A 21,761-nucleotide genomic window follows, 5' to 3' on the forward strand; every position below is an offset into this window, starting at 1 on the left:
AAGTAACTTTGCAGTCATATCAGTGTAAAATCCCATAGATCTGCCATGTCTGTAAACAGTCAACAGCTTTCTCCTCTCAAAACAGTTTGTCTTTGAAATCCTGTACGGTTTGCGCCCTAATCTCAATCTCTCCATCTACAAAACAGGTAAACTGGAAACGTCGACAACAGCATGTGATATTGTGTTGGTTATGAGATTTCTGGAGTCCTGCACATTAAGGTTTAATCCTGGTACACACTTTCAGACTCATTTCCTGTTTTCCAATAGTAATACAATAACAGAGAAAGAGAAAATGTGTTACTCTCTAGGCATTAACACGATAACTACAAAATATCCATAACACTACAGAAGTAAGCAAGTCCTTCATGTCCTCGGCAGGAATGCAAAACTCAGCAGCCCAGTGTGCACTTCCTTTTGGCCAAATTCATCTATTGTAGCTCGACCATCTAAATGAGGTCAGCACAACACGATGTCTGTGTGGAAATACTTCATAAGATTGAACAAAGAAGTGGCAACGTGTGTGCTCTGTGAACATGGAATCTGTCTCTGTTTAATAGTTTAATTCATTGTTTATATGATGGTCAAATATCACGTCCATGAGGCTGTTCTCAGCAGAGAGATCATTTCATATTCGTCGCAGTTGTAGAGAAATTAGATCTGCATGCAAATCTGTTCATTTTAATGTTGATTTACATGAATGGCGTTGTTATGCCATAATTATCTATATCAAATAAAACCCAAAAGCAGTCAGGTTGAACTCATAGGTTTATGCATATTTCTCCTTGTTGCATTAGTGTTGAGGAAATATGACCAATGCATTTCACTGGAAGGCAAAAGGCAAAAATACCATATATGTTTTCCTAACACCTTAAAAATAAGTGCATTTTGGGGGGGATTTCCCAGGATAGTGCGTTTCTGCTCCCGGGACAGAGAATGTCTCATTTTCAGGAAAAATATGAATTCTCTGCTGCACACGTTGTGGACATCCACACCCAATTCTGAGATGCCAATTTTGATTTCTGGAGCAGGCTATAAGCTATATCCGATGTCAAGCATGAAACCTAAACAGTGGTGTAAATCTCCCTTCAGCAGTACAAACACTACCAAACACACACACAAGAGTGAGTGCATACTCCTAATTCTGGAGATATCACCAGAGTTTGGAGGGGGAAGGGGACATTCTAAAATAAAAAAATACCAGCAAAGCTCTTATGGTAAAAATGTCATGATAGGGGCTAAATCTCTCTCTGGTTAGGGGACTACTAATGAGAAACTTTTTAAAGATTAAATCTTTTAATTGCAGTAAATCGAATATGATGTAATATCAGTATAAATACATACTAAAAAATAATATATTCTGTGAGTGTTAACAGTAAATATGCCCATGATACATAAGCATTAAATACATTTAAATACTCAGTATTTTACATGCCCTGTTGCTGCAGTAAAATCTGCAGACTGGACAGGATTTGACATTTTTATTAAATCATAATAAAAACGGACAGTTTGCAGGCTGCTTTGTCGATTATTTGGGTGGATGTTATTGTTTCCTTTACACTCACGACAGTCTTTCTATACAGTTTTCTCTCCTGGGAGAAAAGCTTGTTCCCTTTGAGCCACCCCCTCCCCCCACCCCACTCACACAATGCCCCACTCCTCCTGACTCTTCCTCCTCTTCCTCCTCCTCCTCCTCCTCTCTGCTGACCCCGGCCTGACACACATTTCAAACGACTTCATGATAAATATTACAACTGTCTCTGACATTTAAAACCCCTCCATCTTCATCTTACAGCGGTCATTTCTGATCCATACATACTGACACACATGCATGATACGCCATGGGCGGCGCCCCCTGCAGCTTATAAGAGGTTTAGCACAAACACTTATAGAATAGAAAGAAGGAATTGAACCCTCGAACTTCCCGTTACAGGACTGCCCCCTCCCCCCCTCACATAAAGGGTTTGTTCCCTCTGAATACCCCCTCCCACACACACACACACACACACACACCTCCATTGAGGCTACTTGTCAGGAAAAACTACACCAGAGCAACTTCATGGCGTTATTTATGCACAGATATCACATCATGGTTTATTTTTAAAGCGTACCAGGAGGACTACACACATGCATACACACACACACACACACACACACACACTCGCTCTCTCTCTCTCTATGGGACATACTTTGATTAAAAGGGAAAAGTGTGAAAAATAAATATGGAAATATAGAATATATTCCATTAATCATATAATTTAACCTACTTCATTCGTCTTAAACACACGTCGTCGCAAACACAAAAAAGTCTTAATGCTCCTTCATCCACACGCCACTACCGTGTTAAACAGGAATATTTCAAACATTTCAGAATCCTTTAGTTTAATGTGTTTTAACTCAAAACACCACTCAAACGCGTGTATACTGCAGCTCAGCAGATGTTTGACATCAATATTTAAACGCGATGATTTGAGGCATAATTTGGAGAATTTGGCTCTGGCTGGCTGAGGGTATGAACGGCCATTTTAAAAATGGGACCTCCTAAAAACTAATATAAATGCACTCCTGCTGTATTGGTAGTCTACTGAAACACTTGAACGTATCAACGAGGCCAGTCGTGCTCCCACAGGCTGAGCCGGACCTCCACAGTAAAACAACAGCAGGCTGCACACAAACTGTTCAGAGCTTCGCCATTTTGCCCTCCTCGCTGCCTGACGTGGAGGCACTCCTCTCTCTGCGTGGACGCACGGCGGGCTGTGGAGCCAACAGAGGCCCCAGATCGCCCACGGTGGCCCCCTTCTCACAAATCACCTTTATCATTACGACTCGTCAAGGTTATCCCAGAGAAGGTGTGGACGCAAACGCAGCCATCAGAATTATTTATTGGACATTAGAATAAACTACAGCTGCTGCCATGTTGCTCCCCTGAACATGGCGAGCGACCCATATCTTCAGTTTGTCAATCACTGACCATCAGCCTCACTGCTGACCAACGTCCTGCATCTGCACAAACACCGCACTTTTCAGTTGTTTTGCCATTTCTGCGCCACAGCCATGTTGCAACGTTTCTTCGTGGTTTGCTCTTGTGGCGGGGGGCGGGCGCACAAAACCAGCTCTAATTCACGTAATTGTGCATATTTACCCAAATTTCACGTACATGCTGGTGATAGAAAAATCTTTACATTTATTTAAAGCCAACAATGAACCAACAGGATGACATCTACGTTCACCGGCCTTCTGGATCATGATATACGCACACGTGTGGCCAAATGGCGGTACATGGAGAACTGTGCGTACTGCTCACTTCGTATCTGTGCCAAAGGTTACAGGCATGAATGATGGTCTACAGGCGAATTCCATAATACTGTTTAAAGCAGGTCAAGTCTGGCTTTGAGCACCGAGCAGCTGATCTACAATGGGCCAGGGTTTCTCCTTTGGACCAAGGGAGTAACACAGATCCATTCAAATGCTTCGATCTCGGTCATTTTAATGCACAAATATTTACACCACCGTCAACTTTAAAATTTACAGCTGTCTACAAATGCTAATGAGCTTAGGAGAAAATTAAACAATATAACAATTATAATGAAAAACGTAAAAACACAGTGGTGTTTTTACAGGAAATGAAAGATTCTACAAAACATTTATGCTCAATGTATTTTTTAAACAAATGAGAATCTGTTAAATCACAAAATTAAACATTTGTATTTTTGGCTGGAGATATTTTAGCACGCTAAAAAATATAAATAACATAATTATGAGACAGTATTTCACGTGAATCCACAGCATTTCACGTGAATCCGTCATGACGAATTGTATCATTTTTTTAAGGTGAACGTAATCCAAATATTCACGCACACACACTCGCAGTTGACCGTTTTGAGAAAGAAAAAATAACAACATGGACTATGAGGTCCAAGCTCAAGAGTTTAAAAACAGACAGGACATAACCATGAAACAGCCACACCACACACAAGTCCCAAATGTATTTTAAACCCGTGTTAAATAAAAGTGGGGCTGGGTGAAGGCTGGGCCTGCACACTACTGCTAACAGGACGTAATTGTAGCTTTATGTGATGATTTGCAATGAATAGTATCTGTGGGCTACATGTGGCTCCACTCACCACTCAACCAACAGTAGCATTTTCAAATGAACAGCAAAACCCAACTAGCCTCCACAGCACGGCAGGCGAGCAGCTAGCTTAAGCTGTCACAGTTCAGTTTCACAGCAATGGCCGACAAAGTTGAAGCTCCACAGTCACACCAACACAAAAAAACACACCCAAACTAACGCCCAGCATGACCTCCACGTGACTTTAAACACAAGAAGACACTTGACAACGTCTCAAAGCACATTTAACAGTGACATGGTGTAGCTACTCAGCTATCAGTCCATAAAGAGAGGCTTAGACAAGGTGATGCAACATATGAAGGGGTCTTAAGAGGAGGGGGAGGGGAACATAGGGCTCAATACTGTTCAGTACCTTTGCTTCTTGGGGACGGAGTGCTCGACCTCGATACGTTTCCCTTGAAGTTCCACTTTACCTGGAGGGAAAAAATACACAAATTAAAAAAAGGGGGATTCAAAACACACTGTGGCTACAAGTTAACGGTTCATGGCTGCAGGCCTACATGGGGACACGCTGTGGGGTATTTAGGGTACAGAGCTACAGTGGAGGGGACCCCGAAACTGCCAACTTTAACCTGCGGCCTTTCAAAGAACCCAAGAGAAACCAACAGAGAGGGCGCGAGGCGGACGGGTTCAAAGGGCCCGAAACATGACGAAGGGGGTCATGGAAGAAGACACGTCACTTCTATCCCATAATGAGCTGCTCTCCCCCCCTTAGAAATGTGGCATGACAACCATACGAATATGAATTAATCGCTAGGACTGTGTCCACGTGAAGGGCTGCATGGGGTTCGGGGTGTTTGAGAGGTTTCATGAGCAGGAAGCAGAGGGGGCTGACATGGCGACCTTGCCTCCTCACGTTAGGCTACGTATGAAGGAAACCAGGAGAAATATAGGCTGCAAAGCACTGACGCCCAGCACGAGCTAAATCCAGCTTTAACAGTAACAGATCCACTCATCGATCATGTCGGGCGGGTGGTGGTGGTGGTGGGAGGCCTGTTTTGGTGAGTACATAGTGTAAGATATTTTCTATCTTTGTCATAGTGGACTGTCGGCTCAAAGGGGGAGGGGAGGCAGCAGCAGCAGCTTCACACTATATCACACACAGTATCAGTCCAATGCTCGGCGTGCAAGCAACGCATCAAAATGCCACTCACATGCACACATTAGCTGCAACGCACAGGCCACCACCACATGATTGTATAGAGTTTTATTCACTTTGCTGAAATGTTGTGTGATAGTGATTTCCGCTGGCCACAGACTCGGGCTTTACCGTATAGCTTTAGGCTACGTTTACACTATGAGCGTCCCTCCCCCCTGCAAAAGTTGAATGGCTCCCCTGGGCGTGTAGCTCTCCACACGCCATTAAGCTAGCGTCAATACAATAATTGTGTGAATTTTGTTTTTGTCCGGTGTGTTCACGGTAGAAGCACCAGAGAGCGGAACTGGGGCGCACGGCTGGAGGTGTACATGCATGCGGGGAGCTGTACACCGCTCCCTTTGGAATGAATGAAACTAAAGGTGGAGGGTCTTTAGCGGTCAGTAGTCCACATTAACTCACCAGAGAACGCCTCGATAGCCTTCATGGCCCACTGATCGTCCGGACAATCCACAAACGCATAGCCGGTTTTCATTAGAAACTGTCCGGAGTACGGGATCTTGTGGTCGTCAAAGGTTTTCCCTAAGTCCTCGGCAGTCACGCTGTCGCCTAGATTCCCAATGTACAGCTTGTGCATGGTGGAAACTGGTTCTCCAAGTCCAGCAACGAAAAAAAAACAAAGCCCGTAATTGAAATTGAAGCCAGCAAAAAAAAAAGTTTCGCTCCCGAATTGGCTAATAGCGCAACAAGATATTGTCACGCTCTCCACACCGACTGAAGTGGAAATCACAAACAAGATCGAGAGAAATAAAAAAGAAAAAGATCTATATATAAAAAAAAAAAGACGAGCGTTAATTCTCCGCAGCAATGTGAAATAAATCAGATTGTAAAAGTGTAAAAACAAGATGAATTTGTCTGTAAATCCAGAAGAACAAGTGGAGAAGGAGAAGAGTTGCAGGCAGCGGCCCCAGCAGACGAATAAAGCAGCAGCCTATCGCCTCTATGGCTCAGTGGAGGAGGAGGAGGGTGTACTGGTGGATTTGGTGATGGGTGTATGGTGGAGGAGTGGGTAAAACTATGGCGGGATCAGGTCGGGAAAATGTTTTCCTCTCTCACCGCCTCTCTCTCTCTAGCCTCCCCTCTTTCAGCGGTCCGCCTGCTGCCGGCAGACTCTGTGTGTCGCCGCCCCTCCACCGGCAGAGGGCTGACTCCGCCCCTCCACCGACTCAATTCACCGTTTTTTCTCCCTTTTTTTTTTTGTTTGCAAAGAGGAAACCACGCGGTGTATTTGGAGTAGGTTAGAGGAGGAAGGGGAGGGGGGCATCCCCTTCTCATCCGAGGGTATTCACCAGATGAGCGCGTGCATGGGGCCGAGGACCCTGATTCCTCCCGTGCACGCTCCGGTATGTGCTGTACTGTATAGGCGGTGTGCTTTCCTGGGGTTTATGCAACGAGACGCGCTCCTGTCCGTGCGGCCAAGATTAGGCTGCCTATATAGAGAGGTCACACTACTGGAAGCTAACAACCTGGACAACTTGGCCCAGCACCCCCCAGCACGAATATCTGAAGGCCTTCACATTTAAATAACAAGGCGCCGCCTTCTCATTCTATAGCCTAGCACCCCCACTCTCTGCTGCCCCCTCTGAGTATGATGCATGCGTGGTAAAAGAAGTCATGATGTTACGTAAATGACCTGTGGTGAACCTCGGACTGTTTGGGGCTGGGGAACAAAAGGTCCGGGGCCCCCTCTGCCTCAGGGGCCGCAGGGTTCTGCTTGTAGGACCTGCGCAGAGCTTCCTCACTTTGACACAGCGTTGCCACAGAGCCCCATTAACTGAAACAATGTATCGGTCATGGCGGCGCCGTGATACGGCAGCAGAGCCCGGGCTGTTGTCGAGGCGGTGGATCTGCGGAGCTTATAGAGGCGTTAAACCGCTCGGCCCCTCCGCTCAGAAGACCCCTGAATCCAATGCCTGTGTCTGTATCTGCTACGTGAGACCATGATAGCCCCTAACCTGCACCAGTTTTGTCCCATTTGTGTGTGAGAGTGGCGCATAGGAAGTGGCAGTATGGCGCAGTTGCTGGGCTACAGCACCACATACACACACACACACACACACACCACGCGCTCCTCTACGTGATGAAGGCTTCTCAAAATGGAGGCCTGCCTCACCCCCCACACACACACACATAGGCTACACAGTTTGGTTGTGGTTCTCGGGCACTGGGCGTGCCCATCGCACCCGCTCCTGTTGTGTTACATTTGGTTTTCCCAGCTCTGTCCGCCGTGAGAGGACGTTCAGACTTTGAAGCCAAACTGTAGCCGAACACAGGCAACGTGGCACTAACTGCGCTCGCTTGGTTAGAAAATGGCCCCTTTGCACAAAATGGATCCAAACCTTCAAACCTTCGCCTCCTCATGAAGCCATTCATGAAATCATAACTACTCTTTCATCATTAATGCGTATAGGAGGAATATTTGGTGCTGAGTGCATAGATGAAATACCTTCAACACATGGCATGTTATCTGTTTATTCTGTGTTTTTATAATTTGAGTGATTAAACCTGTTAGTTTTATTAGTAGCATAGCAGATTAAAATGTACCAAAGTAGACAATGCCGTATGTTAATTTTAAATTAATATAATCATCATATCCAACATTAAAACCATAAGTATGACATCTTAATCACAGCAGTATCTTGATAATGAAACAGTCTGAGGTGGAAGAATAGGAACATTGATAACAGTAATAATTGGTGGTTTAATTCTATTCACACCATCAGTGAAAAACTCCTAATTCAGGGCGGCATGAGTTTGTGAAGCTGCTGCGGATTCACTTCACACCCTCTGTTATTACCCCCCCTCCTGCCTCTCTGGGGGCATATACAAAGTTTTTCTCCTTGTCCTGAGATGGCTTGAACCCTCTGGCCAACCCCCCTTTCTCTTTTTCTTTCTCTGAACACACACACACACACACACACACACATACATACAACACACACTGGCCACAGGGGTTTCCAAGGATCAAATAACCACATAGGACAAAACATATTTTTAAGTGAACTTTATAGCATATATATATATAAATACATATTTAACTATTCATGAACTCGATCTGGGACAAGATTGCAAACTAAAACATCTACCTATTTAATATAAGGTTTGAACATCCGCTCACTGTGTTTTTTAATATTATTTTCAATTTTTTTTATCTATACATTTGTACTTTAGTCACAAATTGTCACAGTACATCTTTTAATTTCTATTTGCACTATGTGCTCATTTTTTCTGTTGCACTATACCTTATTTATTTCATTATTATTTTTTAAACCCTGTTGTTTTTGGTTTTTCTGTACTTGTAAAACACTGTGTGTGTATATATAACACTATATATGCCTTGTCGCCTACATATGACAGCAAGTTTGACTTTAATAACCTCAAGGTTGAAATAACATTGGTCTGTTTTTTCCCCAAAATGTTTTTATAAATGGAAGGAATAATGACCAAATGTGAATTCTCAAAAAATATATTCCCAATGTCCCTTATGCTCATAGATGATTTCCTGTGATGAATCATATTCCAACAGTCACTGCTCTGGGTATACGACATGAACAGGAGTCAGTAAGTCACAGCCCTGGATTCGGGAGTGAGGAACACATTCAGGTGCTGCTGGAGACCACTGAACTGTAGAAGAAGGGGTCTAGTCTGACATGGTTTGACACAAGAGTCAACGACATATTACAAATCTAAAGTGCAGCAGCTTTTACAGTTTAATGGCTAAAACAATTACAACCAGTGTAATGATGTTGTCTTTTATTCCCCCATGTGTACTGGCTGAGTAATGAACGTAACTATGAACCCTGTGAGTGTTGCACTATGATATTAATGGTTTATTATTATTTATGTGTCAAGTGGCATTTTAATATTAGAGAGATTGAGGTGGAGATCATTTGTTTAGGCTCCAACTATAGAAGACAAGTCAATTTTATTTATATGGCATCAAATTCTGACAGAAGTGCTCTCGAGGTGATGTCTTAAATCGCCTGTTTTGCCGAACTAACCAAGACAATGAAGGACGATTAATCAGTGATCATACCAACTAATCAGTTAATCAACTAATCACTGCAACTTTACAGGTTTGAACTATATTTTATAAACTGTCTGTCTTCATTTGTAAAGTTAGTTTTCAAATAAATGAATGTAGTGCAGTAAAAAGCTCAATATTTCCCTCTAGAAGTATTAAGTTGCAGGAAATGGAAATACTCTAGTAAAGTATGCACAAGAAGGGGAGAGTGGGGTCGGTTGGGACAGGAGGACAGTTGGGACAGTGCTTTTTTGGCTAGTCAGAAAGCAACTATGCCAGTGCCATTCACGATGCTCATATTTATTTACACCCTCTTCACCGTGTTTACTTATGCCACACACTTATTTTCTGGTTTATCAGTTGATGCTAATGCTGTTAGCTGTCTGAATGTTTGCTGGTAGCCAGTGCAGGGGTCCAAAGTGTGCCTGCTCTCCCCGGGGCGGTTGGGACAGTATTATTTTTAGTTCATATCTTGTTACAAATCAGCAAAAACAAGACAAATGTTTTTCCTAATTCAATACCACCCACTTTAAAGTCACCGGGTGAATGTTGACTCAAGTACCGGCGAGACACACAAGACTGCCAAATTCCATATCTCAGTAATTAATTTATATTCATTTTATTGTAATAATAAATGCTTTCTTTTTATCAAACAAATGTGTAAATGAGTGGTATTGTTGATATATGATGTCAAGATTTAGACTGCATGTTCTGTTGAAATGATTTCTTTTATTTATGGCGTCCCAATCGACTTTAGGAGAAATCCATGTACAACAAAATTCTGCCTTTCATGTTTGGGTTGGGCTCTCACGCTAAAATTGTTAGCAGATACTTGCAGATTCATTACTGTTCAAGTATTCTGTGAGTAATGGAAGGTCGTTTCGTGTTGATACTCAAGCGTCCAAACCGACCACGCCCTTCCCTACTTGGGTAAATGCACTGAGTAATATTCAACCTCTGCACATACATTACCTTGGAAGAAGAAGAATCAGGAAATGACTTTCTGTGTGTGAGTGTGTGTGTGTGTGTTGGGGGAGGGGTGCATAGGTCAAAGGCTGTGCAGAAACAGGGTGAATTGGGCGGGAATGCAGAAGGAGGAGACAAACAAAGTAAATGGTTGAATGTTCATCTCTTCTTCTGTCCTCTGTCTTCACCCTGAGAGCGCTGTACGGGATGCACTGGTAGTCTCTGAAATGTTGTACGTATATATATATATATATATATATATATATATATATATATATATATATATATATATATATATATATATATATATACGTAAACCAACAGAACTGCTTCAACACAGACCAGTAGTTTACACTGTCACCTTTGATCTCACACATCAGGGTTCAGACGAAGTTGGAAAGTTTGGAAAATGCTTCATTTTAACAGTTGTGTTCTAAAGGTGCTTGAATTTCAATTGTGCTCCTTGGGAAATGCTTAATTTTCAACATTAGCTTAAACATGGACATATTTGCGCGTTGACATCGAGGGGTCGTGAAAGCATTCGTATGAGAACTGTGTATAAAATATTATACACGAAACGCATTAGCAAGCAATAAATAGTCACGATCGAAACATGGAATAAAAGTTGATATAAACAGCTGATAAAGTACACAAAGTGACACTTACTGCTTTGGGTATAATTTAATTATGTTAACTCTTGTTTTTCCCAATTGCATTTAGTAACAATTTACATGTGATGAGAGGTTTGGAGAGCCTGGGAATTGTTGCTTTAGGTTCTGGGAAAGTGCTTAAAAAGTGCTTGAATTTTACTGTTCAAAGCTGCACATCCCTCTGTACATCATACATATTTTTTTGTAGATTTGAGTGCAGAGCTGATTCACGGAGATTTCAGCCGGTACCTGCCTCAGCACAAACAGACAATACATAAACACTGACCACTACATACACAGCTACATATTCAAGATACTCAAAATAATGGCTTTTTACCTGCAGGCAGAGGGACAGTATAGATATTTACTGCCAGTTAAGCAACGTCACCAAATCGAATGTTCGTTTTTCAGAGCTGAGGCATCTGGGAAATGTAGTGTAAGCTCAAAATTCTGTCATCAGAAATTCATTTAAACACACACATAACACAATAGTACATATAAACTCAACCCAACAGCGAAAAAGTAAAGTGTGTCACAGCCCGATCTCTCTGCTTCCTTCATTAGAATCAGAACAAGTTTACCATGATTACACACACTAGTTTATTTTGACTTAGTCCTACACACACCACTGTCACAAATACTCACCAGAGCCCCAAGCGTGGATTGATCCGCTGCTGAAAATAGTCCCCAACAAATGCACTCTTTCCTCCTGTTTGATAGGAAACCAAAGATCCTCCCCTGGATTATTTTTTGTTGTTGTTTAAAACAAGCTCTCAAAATCTCTCTTTTGATACTTGTCTTAAGTTCATGTCTTAATCACTGAAATGTGTTCCTCCAAAAACTTTTGTTTACTTTCCAGATGTGATGTTGATAATTAAAATCATAAATCTGTATCAAAATTGTGTTTTGTTTAGGTGCCTATGGACCTTTGGAAAGTATATAGGTGCTTAGAACGTCATATGTTTAGTATGTGATGTTCTGTAACGAATCTCAGTAAAATGCTGCTACACTGTACTTTACTGTAACTTACTGTAACTTACTTCAGTAAGAAATGCTGCTACACTGTACTTTACTGTAACTTACTGTAACTTACTAAAGTAAGAAACGCTGCTACACTGTACTTTACTGTAACTTACTGTAACTTACTTCAGTAAGAAATGCTGCTACACTCCACTGTGCTTTACTGTCACTTAGTTCAGTAAGAAATGCTGCTACATTTTTAACACTGTTATCACTTATCGCTCCTTCTCACTTATTTAGTTTGTACTTTTTTTATTTCAGTATGCTGCTAAACTGCACGCTGCGTATTGTTGTATATTGTATAAACCTACGCTTAACCACAATGTCTGTTGCACTCTGTCACACTTAGTTATTGTTTGATTAATTTTACGTTAGCTTTACTTGGATCTGATTTATGTTTTTATGCTTATTGTCACTCTGATCCTTTCCCACCTTTGTATTGAAACTGTTCCACAATAATTTCCCTCGGGATAAATAAAGATTCTTGAATCTTGAATCTTGAATCGTGATGCTCATCCCCATGCTCTATTATGTCTCATAAATTGTTGCAGTAGTTTTTGGGATTGAAACCATTTGTTACACAGTTTCGGTGCTAAATTTAACCTTTTATACCACTTGAGAACTGGTCAAAATGGCCACAAATCCGTCCAAAATACCACAACAAGACACCGAGACCTTGAGGAACACGAGAGAAAAATCCATGCTGTGATCTAGTATCAAAAACCTTTGACATTTGGAGATTTCTGCAAGATGTTCTTGGTGATTGGACGGCACTCCTGTTGTGTAAACCGCTCAGAGACACATTTATCGTCAATACACTTAGGAAAGCCATCCATCCTCTGAATTGCTGAGCTTTTTTAATGATTTACGTCTTCAGTAGGAAACAATGAGCTGAGAGCCACAGACAGGGAGTAGGCAGTACTGAGAGACACACTGTTTTCATGAGATCTGGTGACAAAAAGAAAAATCATAAGAAAATAACCTTCCAGGTCAAATTCAAGCACCTTTTTCAAGCATTTCCTAGCTTTTCCAGACCTTACTGCTGTATTAAATGACATACTATTTGTACATGTATATACAGAATACTAATTATTCAATTTCATCACATTAAATTAGATGATATGGTGCTATAAACAACCAAAATATCACCAAATGTCACCTGTTAACTCTGCATGTATATAACCCGGATGAGCCCATGCAAAACAGTCAATAGACAAATAACTTTGTTAATACAAATAACACATTTCAATCAAATATTTAGAGGAAATAAATTAAAATAAGAGAAAGTAATCTTTGAGGCACGAAGTCAAAGAGCTCCTTGAGCCTTTTTAACTAAATTACATTGTTAAAACAAATAAAAACAAATCCGTACATGAAACGATATAAAATAGTGCAGATAATAAAATGGGCCTATCCCAGGTTAGGCCCATTAGAGTCGGGCCTGTTAGGGACAGTCCTTGAGGTCCTCGAGTTTGTTCGTTGGCTGTTTCTCCACCAACTTATTTAATCTGTTTATCTAAAAAGCTGTTTAGTCACACAGATATTTATTATAAAAGTAATTTCAATTCCAACCAGTTTCTAGCACCTTATTCAAAATTCAAGCGCTTTTCACACCTAGAAAACATCCCAGCACCTGTATGAACCTTGAATCTTCTCATTTCATTTTCAGGTCCCTGACGAGATGAGCCACACAGGATGTGTCAGAAGTGTAGGGGTCGGCGTTCACAGCAGCCTGTAAACAGATGGAGAAAAAGGTTTTTAGTGGATGCAAAGTGTGAGTGAGGAAAAAGGAGGCCCTGCGTATATGCAGTGGTGAGGTGCTGCTGTGTTACATAAGAAGGTCTCATGACAGACGGATTCTCAATCCAGAGTTCTCCTCTGCAGTGTTCCCCTTTCAGTGTCTAACACAGCCTGCAGGTGCAAACCGCTAGTGTGACGTCTAACCCTTCCTGCAGAAACAAAGGGCCTGAGCACTAACGATGAGGCTGCTGAGACAGGAAACGTCAAAAGGAATAATAAGATCCAGCCATTGTTCTTCTATTGTTTGAGCATAATACAAATTGAGGCCCACATATCTGCTTCTATACTGGAAAACATCTGTCATTTTATAAAACATACGGTATAATTTCAGACATGTGAGCCACCTCCATCCATTTACCGATTTAAATGTGGTTCCTGTGTTCATCTCTTTCCCTACCGTGTCAAAAAGAGAAAAAGTTGCATGTGAGTCGTTTCTTCCTGCGTGCCCATCGCACGTATTCAGAAGCTTTCCCAGAGTGTTTGCTTTAAGAAGAACAGAACCAGGACATCAGACGGTATGTTTTTCCTGTCATGTCTATATACTGTATTTGTCTTGGTCTATCATATGACCTCAGACATACGGAATTTTTACGGTGTATAGAAGAGATCATCAACAGGGGGTCCGGGACCCCCCAGGGGGTCCTCGGAGTTACTGAAGGGGGTCCGCCAAATTGTTTGATAATCTTTCCAATGATTTTTGGTCAAAAATATGTCGGAAAGTATACATTTACATGAATGCAACGTATTATTAGCAAAGATAGATTTTTGTGAATAAATTAATAAATACATTTACACAACCTTGATGATTGGCTCACTGGATTATAGGCACTTAGGAAGCCATGCACAGATTCTGAGCTGAAGGATTCAATGTGTCTTCCTAATGTATGTTTAACATTAACATAATATGATGTATAAATATATGAAAATGTTAATAATGATCACTGTAATATCTACTATTATATGCACCATAAAAAGCGGTGTAGGCTTTAGGCCGCCCTAGCTGTTAGGCCCAATTTAATATGCAACTCAATCTAATACAATATTTGTATTAGGGGGTGCTGCTTCATCTCTCTTTCACCTGAGGGACCCCTGCTGTAGCCAATGAGGCTTTGACCTGTTGGTTGACTAACAGTCTGAGCTGAAAGCATAAATGTGTAAATCCCAGTGTGTTTATTTTTATTTATAGTAATTTGTATTTGCGTGTACATCGTGGGGCTTATCAGATAAAACCGATGTGGCAGATTCCTTGCTGTCCAGATGTGTTTCATTACACATGTTCTCTCCGTCTGCCGACAACCACCTCTTCTCTTAACCGTTCAGACTAAACGGGTAAAAAGACCTCATTGACTGCAAATCAACAACCTCTCTTTTTGAACAGAGCGCCGAGCAGCAACAAGTTAAAGCTGGTTTGAGTTCCGCGGAATAACGTATAGATAACCTAGATAAGACAGGTGTGTGACAGTTATGGCAGCGTGTTAAAATGGACTCATTTCTTTAGGCTTTAAGTGGATCCCTTTAAATGATGTAAAGACATGAAATGATTGGATATTTATTTCTTTACACTTCTATTTTTTACACTGTAAATAAAGAGCAGGAATTTGCAGAAGCTGAAAAAAGAATCAGATCTTTTACTGCAGTTAAAGTAGTAATGCTAGCGTAGAAATACTTTGTTATAAGTAATCCTTTACTTAACTTAAAGTACAAAAGTATTAGCATCAAATTTTTCTTGAAGTACAAAGGGTAAAAGTACTACTACGCAGGCTAATGTATGTTATATTGTTGTATTAGTGTTCATCACTTTAATGTAGCAGCTGGTAAAGGTGGGGATCATTGAAATGACTTTATATACCCTGTGGATCAATAAAGTTTGATCATAACTTGATCTATAATAGGCCTGATGTGTCGTTATTATGTGTTGAATATATTGTGCATTAATAAACTGAATCTGCAAAGTTACTAAAGTTGAAGAAAGAAGATGGAAATCCTCACGTAAAGTAGCTCAAGATGAAATGTACTTTGTGACTTTCCACCCTGCCTGCCAGTGTCTTTCACTGCAAACGTCCCACCGAACAAGAAGTGGAAGGAGACTTTACACATTTCTGACATGTTTGAATATGAATATCTTCCTGATCTCACAGCCTGGAGGGGTGTGAATCATTTGTTTCTGCTGTTGCATTTATTCTGCGGTCTTGAACGGACAGTTAGTGAAGAGTTTAAAATGTCGTTACAGTCTATAAATGTCTTCATATGTACAAACATAAACATTGTGTGAAATCATAAAAGCATCCTTAATTTGACCAAGGGAACGCAAACCACAGAAACGGACTTAAAATAACAACAAACAACCCAAGGCCTGACTCACTAAGCTTTTAACCAGCACAGTCTTCTCCTCCTCCTCCTTCTTCTTCTCTTCCTCCTTCTTCTCCTTCTTCTTCTTCAAATCCAGAAAAAAAGACTGTACTGTCAAAGTGCAATTCTGTTTGGGAAAATACAAATTGGAGCCAACTGGTGGTTAAATACGTGATGAATTTAAAGAGAAATATTTCCTCTCATCGTTCTCTAACTGATCCGCAACAATCCACCGCAGTTTGGTTTAAATCCCAGTCTTTGTATCAGAAAGATATGAACAGTTCTGTCTGAGCTGTGGGGGAAATGTGTCTGCTGAGATCTGGATATTTCTAAGATAACCTGAACAATCTGCTCACTTTAAATAATAACGGAAACATTTGAGTTCAAGTTATTTAACTGATTGGTGTGCTCGTTACAAACCATGAGAATGAGAATAAAAAAGGAAACGCAGCTTCACTTGTCAGACCGTAGAGCTAAAGCGAATGGCTGTCACCCTGCAGAAGGCTGAAAACCCCTTTGATGTATGTGCTTATTAAATGTCCATGATGGAGGATGGAAATGTGTATAAAACATAGTTCCTGAAAAACAGATTCCGATATGTGACTCAAGTACAGATACAGATGGGAATGTTATTTACATACAAGAAGTATTATGAGAACAATGCACTAAGGCAGGGGTGTCAAACTCCATTTCACAGTGAGCCACATTTAAAAACTGGGGCAAAGTTTCGGGCCAAACTCAATATCTAGAATTAAAAATAAAGACCGCAAATGTGCATGTTTTCCCTTCTCTCCAGCTTAGGTCCTTGTTCTCGTCGTGGTGTTTCTTCTGTTTGATTCTTTGGTTACTCTACGGGGGAATTGTAGGTCTATGTTAATCATAGAGTGTGGTCTTTACCTAGTTTGTAAAGTGTCCTGAGATAACTTCTGTTATGATTTGGCACTATAAATAAAATTGAATTGAATTTAATTTAATTTGGTTACAGCCACGGTGGCTCTGCAGACGAGACAAACAGCTCTTTACCTTCAGACACAGATCATCTGCCTCCCACCGCTGCTGAAAGCTCCTGTCCTCCATCTTTCTTTTGGTCGTTTTTGGGGAGGGGTGGATTAAGTTTGTCAGCAGAGACTGGTAGCATGGATGCTCATGTGTGTTAACAGAAAAGTAGACGTGTATGTGCTTTATACTCATGGTCCAGCTCTCATAAAGCCTTGATATGATCTTGCGGGCCAAATATAATTACACCGCGGGCCAGATTTGGCCCACGGGCCTGAGTTTGACGCCCCTGCACTAAGGCTATATCGATTATTTGATCATTGTTATTACCTATAATTATTGAGTAAAGTGTTAAGTTTTATTTCACATGTAAAAGTGATGAAAGAGTTTTAACAAAGTACATGTGTGGGTGCAGCAGAAACCTGTGCAGGCTTGTGTGACAGCAACACACAACACACAAAAACATTTGAATACTAGAATACAGCACAAAACAATGAAATAAATCTGCTACAAAAGCAGCAAAGTGTAGAACAACAACAGATTATATCGGGTTTAATCTGTAGCAATGCATCATATTGTGAAGATCTTCACATGTTTGAAGAGGACTGAAAAATACAGCAGAGTGATAGTTGCAGTATTTCCTTCTGTGCTGCAGTGCAGCGTACAAAGAGCTTTAAATGGACTGAACAGTAAATGTACCCGCAGTGAAAAGTAACTAAGTACATTTACTTCTGTACTCAAGTACAATTTAGAGGTGCTTTTAATGGTATTTCCATTTTGTGCTACTTCATACTTCTACTCCACTCTGCTCAGAGATACATATTGTACTTTTACTACACTTATTTATATTATATTAATCTGACAACAGTTACTTTGCAGATTCAGGCGCTTAAAGGGAAATATAATCAAGTAACGACGACTGAATATTACTGGTTAAACTACCCAGCAGTAAATAAAGTAACATTAAAGTGATTCATATTAATGCATCAATGGATATAATACGATAATATAATATATATTATTTATTATCCATGTGTCTCATTGGGTCATTTAAGCTTATTTTGATGTCAATACTGTTGCACTTTTACTTGAGTTTAATTCTAAATGCAGGATTTAAAGAGAACTGAAAGAAACAAGTGAAGCAAGAAAGAATCATAATCAAACCTGCAGGACAACATAATAATAATAATAATAATAATAATAATAATAATAATAATAATAATAATAATAATAATAATAATAATAATAATAATAATGATAATTCAGTGTTAAATATGATTTTTTATTGCAATGGTTTCCACAAAGATCCAGGGTGAACAGAGAAAAGGAGCCTATGCGTGAGATCCCATTATAAATATTTATAATAACATGCAGCTATGTGACTTTTAATTATTAAACACACCGGAATGAGAGGAAAAGGGGGACTTTTGAACAATGAATGAACTGTCAGGAATAAGAAGTGTTGTGTAACCCGGCGTTAGAAACAGAGACAGAGTGAGCACATGCTGGGCGCGAGGACACGATCGGATCCCCTCGTGCAGCCTGATCCAGTCACACTGCATGTTTTCATTTCGGCCGCTCGGGATTGGATGAACGAATTAAAAAAAAAAAAACATCCAGGGACTTTTAAACCATTTATGATTCACACTCACCGCCACGAGCTGGATCACAGTAATATCCAATGAACAGCCTCGTGCGCCGGACTGACAGAGAAGACCTCTTTCACTGAGGACACAAAATGGAGAGAGAGAGAGGGAGAGAGAGAGAGAGAGGTAGGGTTTTCCTCCAACAAGCAGGGGCCGCGAACCAGTGAGCTCGTTACCGTGTCCACTTTAAAAAGCGTGCACACTGATCCACTGTGCATGAGAACAGACCGAGAGCCACCTCATCATGGAGGTGTAGGCTTAAAACACCGAGTGGTTCTTTCGTGGGGCTCTCATTTGTTTCAAACCGTTCAGTTTATGAGCAGATATTTAGTTTATGCATCATTTCAGGAAACAAAAGACAAGAGAAGAAAAAGGAAGCAGCGTCCTGAGGAGGAACAAACACGTGTGTCCTCCTATAAGATCAAACAGCCAGCTTCCTGTTTACTTAACAACGTAAAAACAACACTTTGATTCATTGTGTTAGTTGTTGCTTTTAAAGTGTTTTAACTGTTGGATGTGTTTAAAATAACACACGCTGCTCGTTAGCCTCCAACAGTAAAGTCCACTCATTCTGCTCGTCTCTTCCAGTCCGGGACACCACCGCCACCAACAGGCCGAGACAGGACGCTACACCCGGGCGAGCCTGCGCTGCGGGCCGGTGTTGGAGGGGAGGGGAGGGGACGGGAGGCCGGTGGGCCGGGGCCTTCAGCTGCAGGCCTGCTGGGGAACAATTCTATCCTGACACAACACCGACAACTTTTAGTTTGTGCCTTTCAATGACATTTTTATTGATGTAATTATGGTTACACCTTTTAAAAAAACAATCAAATACATTGTTTTTACTGAACTGAATCGTCCTCAGCTTTCATGTCTTTCGTCGTCATTAACGACATAATGTTAGAAGAATGAATGCGACTAAAACACTCGTTTAATTTAATTCAAATCATTTAATTCACTTTTATAAACTTCCATTCATTTAGATGGTGGGGGGAACAAAGCGTGTTCTTCTTCTGTTCTGATAAAAAGGACGTTTCCGGTCGGTCACAGCTGTTCCTAATGACCGGTCAGTGCGTGGAGTCAGTCCGGCTCAGGTCCGGGTCCGGCAGCGTGCTGCCCGGTGTGCGTCAGCGCCGGTTCCCGGTGTACGGGCACCGGGCTGATCCGCAGAGGCCCGAGCCGAGAGCGGCCATCGAACAGGCGAATGATTTCTGCTCAATAACCCTCATCGATACCGAACAAACGCCCCGTGCACCGACACGCGCATTTTAATTCGCTGCGATCCGCACCCAAGTCTCGCGCGGGGGGACACTCCCGAGCCCGTAACCGGCCCGATAAGACCGCGCGCGTCGGTCATTCATTTCTTTAAGAGTTCAATTAGAATGCGCGTTCACGCCGCGTGCACGCAGCTTGATGGCATATATTGAATTAATATTAATAATGGAGCTTGACTGTAGGGGTGTCACGTCATGTAATGATCATTTAATAATAATTTCATATTAGGCCTAATAATTATCAATGTTAACACTTTGACCCAGTCATAGTCTCTAATCCACACAGTCTACACGAGTTTATAACTTAAAATAAATAAATAAATATATATATATATATATATATATATATATATATATATATATATATACATATATATATATATATATGTATAATAATACAAAGAAACAATAAGACATCCTGTAGAAGCGTGGATCAGATGGAAGCATAACAGCTCCTATTATATTATATTTAATCATTTAATGTCACGGAAGGTTGAAGTCTGTTTATGAACATGTTATAAAACAGATAGGATTATAATATTAGTCAATCTGAAATATTGTTTTATATCCTATTATCAGGACACAGGATGCTTCTGACGTCCAGCACACTGCAGAGCCGCAGCTTTACCACATGTTTAATGTTTAATGAATGAAGTGTGTAAATGTGTCTTTAATGACATCTGCCTGGAGGCTGTTTCCATGTCCCTGTTCAAATGTGGAGTTCAGCCTCCTGACTGTTTAGTTGTTGCTTTTGTAAACGGGAGAGAGGCTGAAGTTTAGAGCTGGACCACATCAAGATGCATCATCATGATTGGATCTTATCTGCTCTCTCAGGATCTCTTACTTAATCCTTCTTCCTTCCTGGTGACATTCACGCTGCTCATCACTATAACAGAACTCATATTGCACAGCTACTGTTCAGAAAACTTGTTTTGGTATTTTTACTCTCAGTATTTTCCATGTTTGTGGGCATTAACATGTGACCATCTGAGCGTTAGTGAAGCTATGGGGGAGAGCAGTGTTTCACCTCCAGGTGGTTTAGTCTTATACATTATTCACATGTTTTTTTTTAACTTGTCTATATTGGTTATAAAATAACCACCTGTCTTTTGTATAGTAAATTTTTTTTATCTTAATTTATACTTATAAGAAAGTCCATCTACTGCATACTTACTCATACTTGCCATATAACATAATCTGAACCCAAATGGCACAGTGAGGGCTTCTGGGTCCTCATGATGGGCTGTACTGTGAAAAGTTCAGTGTTATTTGAGTGAAAGGTTAATAAACTCATTGTTTGGCTACAAAGTGTCATTGTGGCTCTGGCTCTTCATCACAGAGAGCATAGGGAATGATGTTATCAATATCCATTTGGACCATTTTCAATCAGATAACGGGACAGAGGGCAAATCGCCCCCTGGTGGCTGTTTTCTGAACGGAGCAGAACACCAGGCCAGTACGGGTTCAGACTGAATGAAGATCCCTTAAGGTCCACTTTGACTTGTTCTGGAGCTTTTCCCCTCAGCGCAGTCTTCATCATCAGAGGGAAACGGTCTAATCCTTTATTATTATTCATTATTCATTCATCTGAGCGCTTTACAGCTGTTCGTTGACCTTGAAAACAGCAGCAAGCAAGTAAAGCTCAGAAAAAATTCAATGTCCAACATCTTTTTAGTTCTCAGGAAAATCAAATCTATATTTTCATTTTTTTTTTTTAAACGGGACTACGGGTACTAAAAAGGAGGCACTGATGG

General features: G+C 40.9%; 1 protein-coding gene across 1 annotated transcript in view; it reads right to left on the reverse strand.

Annotated features, from left to right (window-relative positions):
- Window positions 1-5,862, reverse strand: part of igf2bp1 (insulin-like growth factor 2 mRNA binding protein 1) — a gene marked incomplete at both ends in the record, with an annotated part of 46,577 nt that extends 40,715 nt beyond the window's left edge. Inside the window, 2 exons of the mRNA XM_083930515.1 lie at window positions 4,482-4,542; window positions 5,688-5,862. Of these exons, the coding sequence (XP_083786641.1) occupies window positions 4,482-4,542; window positions 5,688-5,862 (236 nt within the window). The remainder of the gene's footprint in view (window positions 1-4,481; window positions 4,543-5,687) is intronic.
- Window positions 5,863-21,761: the final 15,899 nt, after the last annotated feature.

Source organism: Echiichthys vipera (assembly GCF_963691815.1).
Source record: "Echiichthys vipera genome assembly, chromosome: 17".
Lineage (NCBI taxonomy): Eukaryota > Metazoa > Chordata > Actinopteri > Perciformes > Trachinidae > Echiichthys > Echiichthys vipera.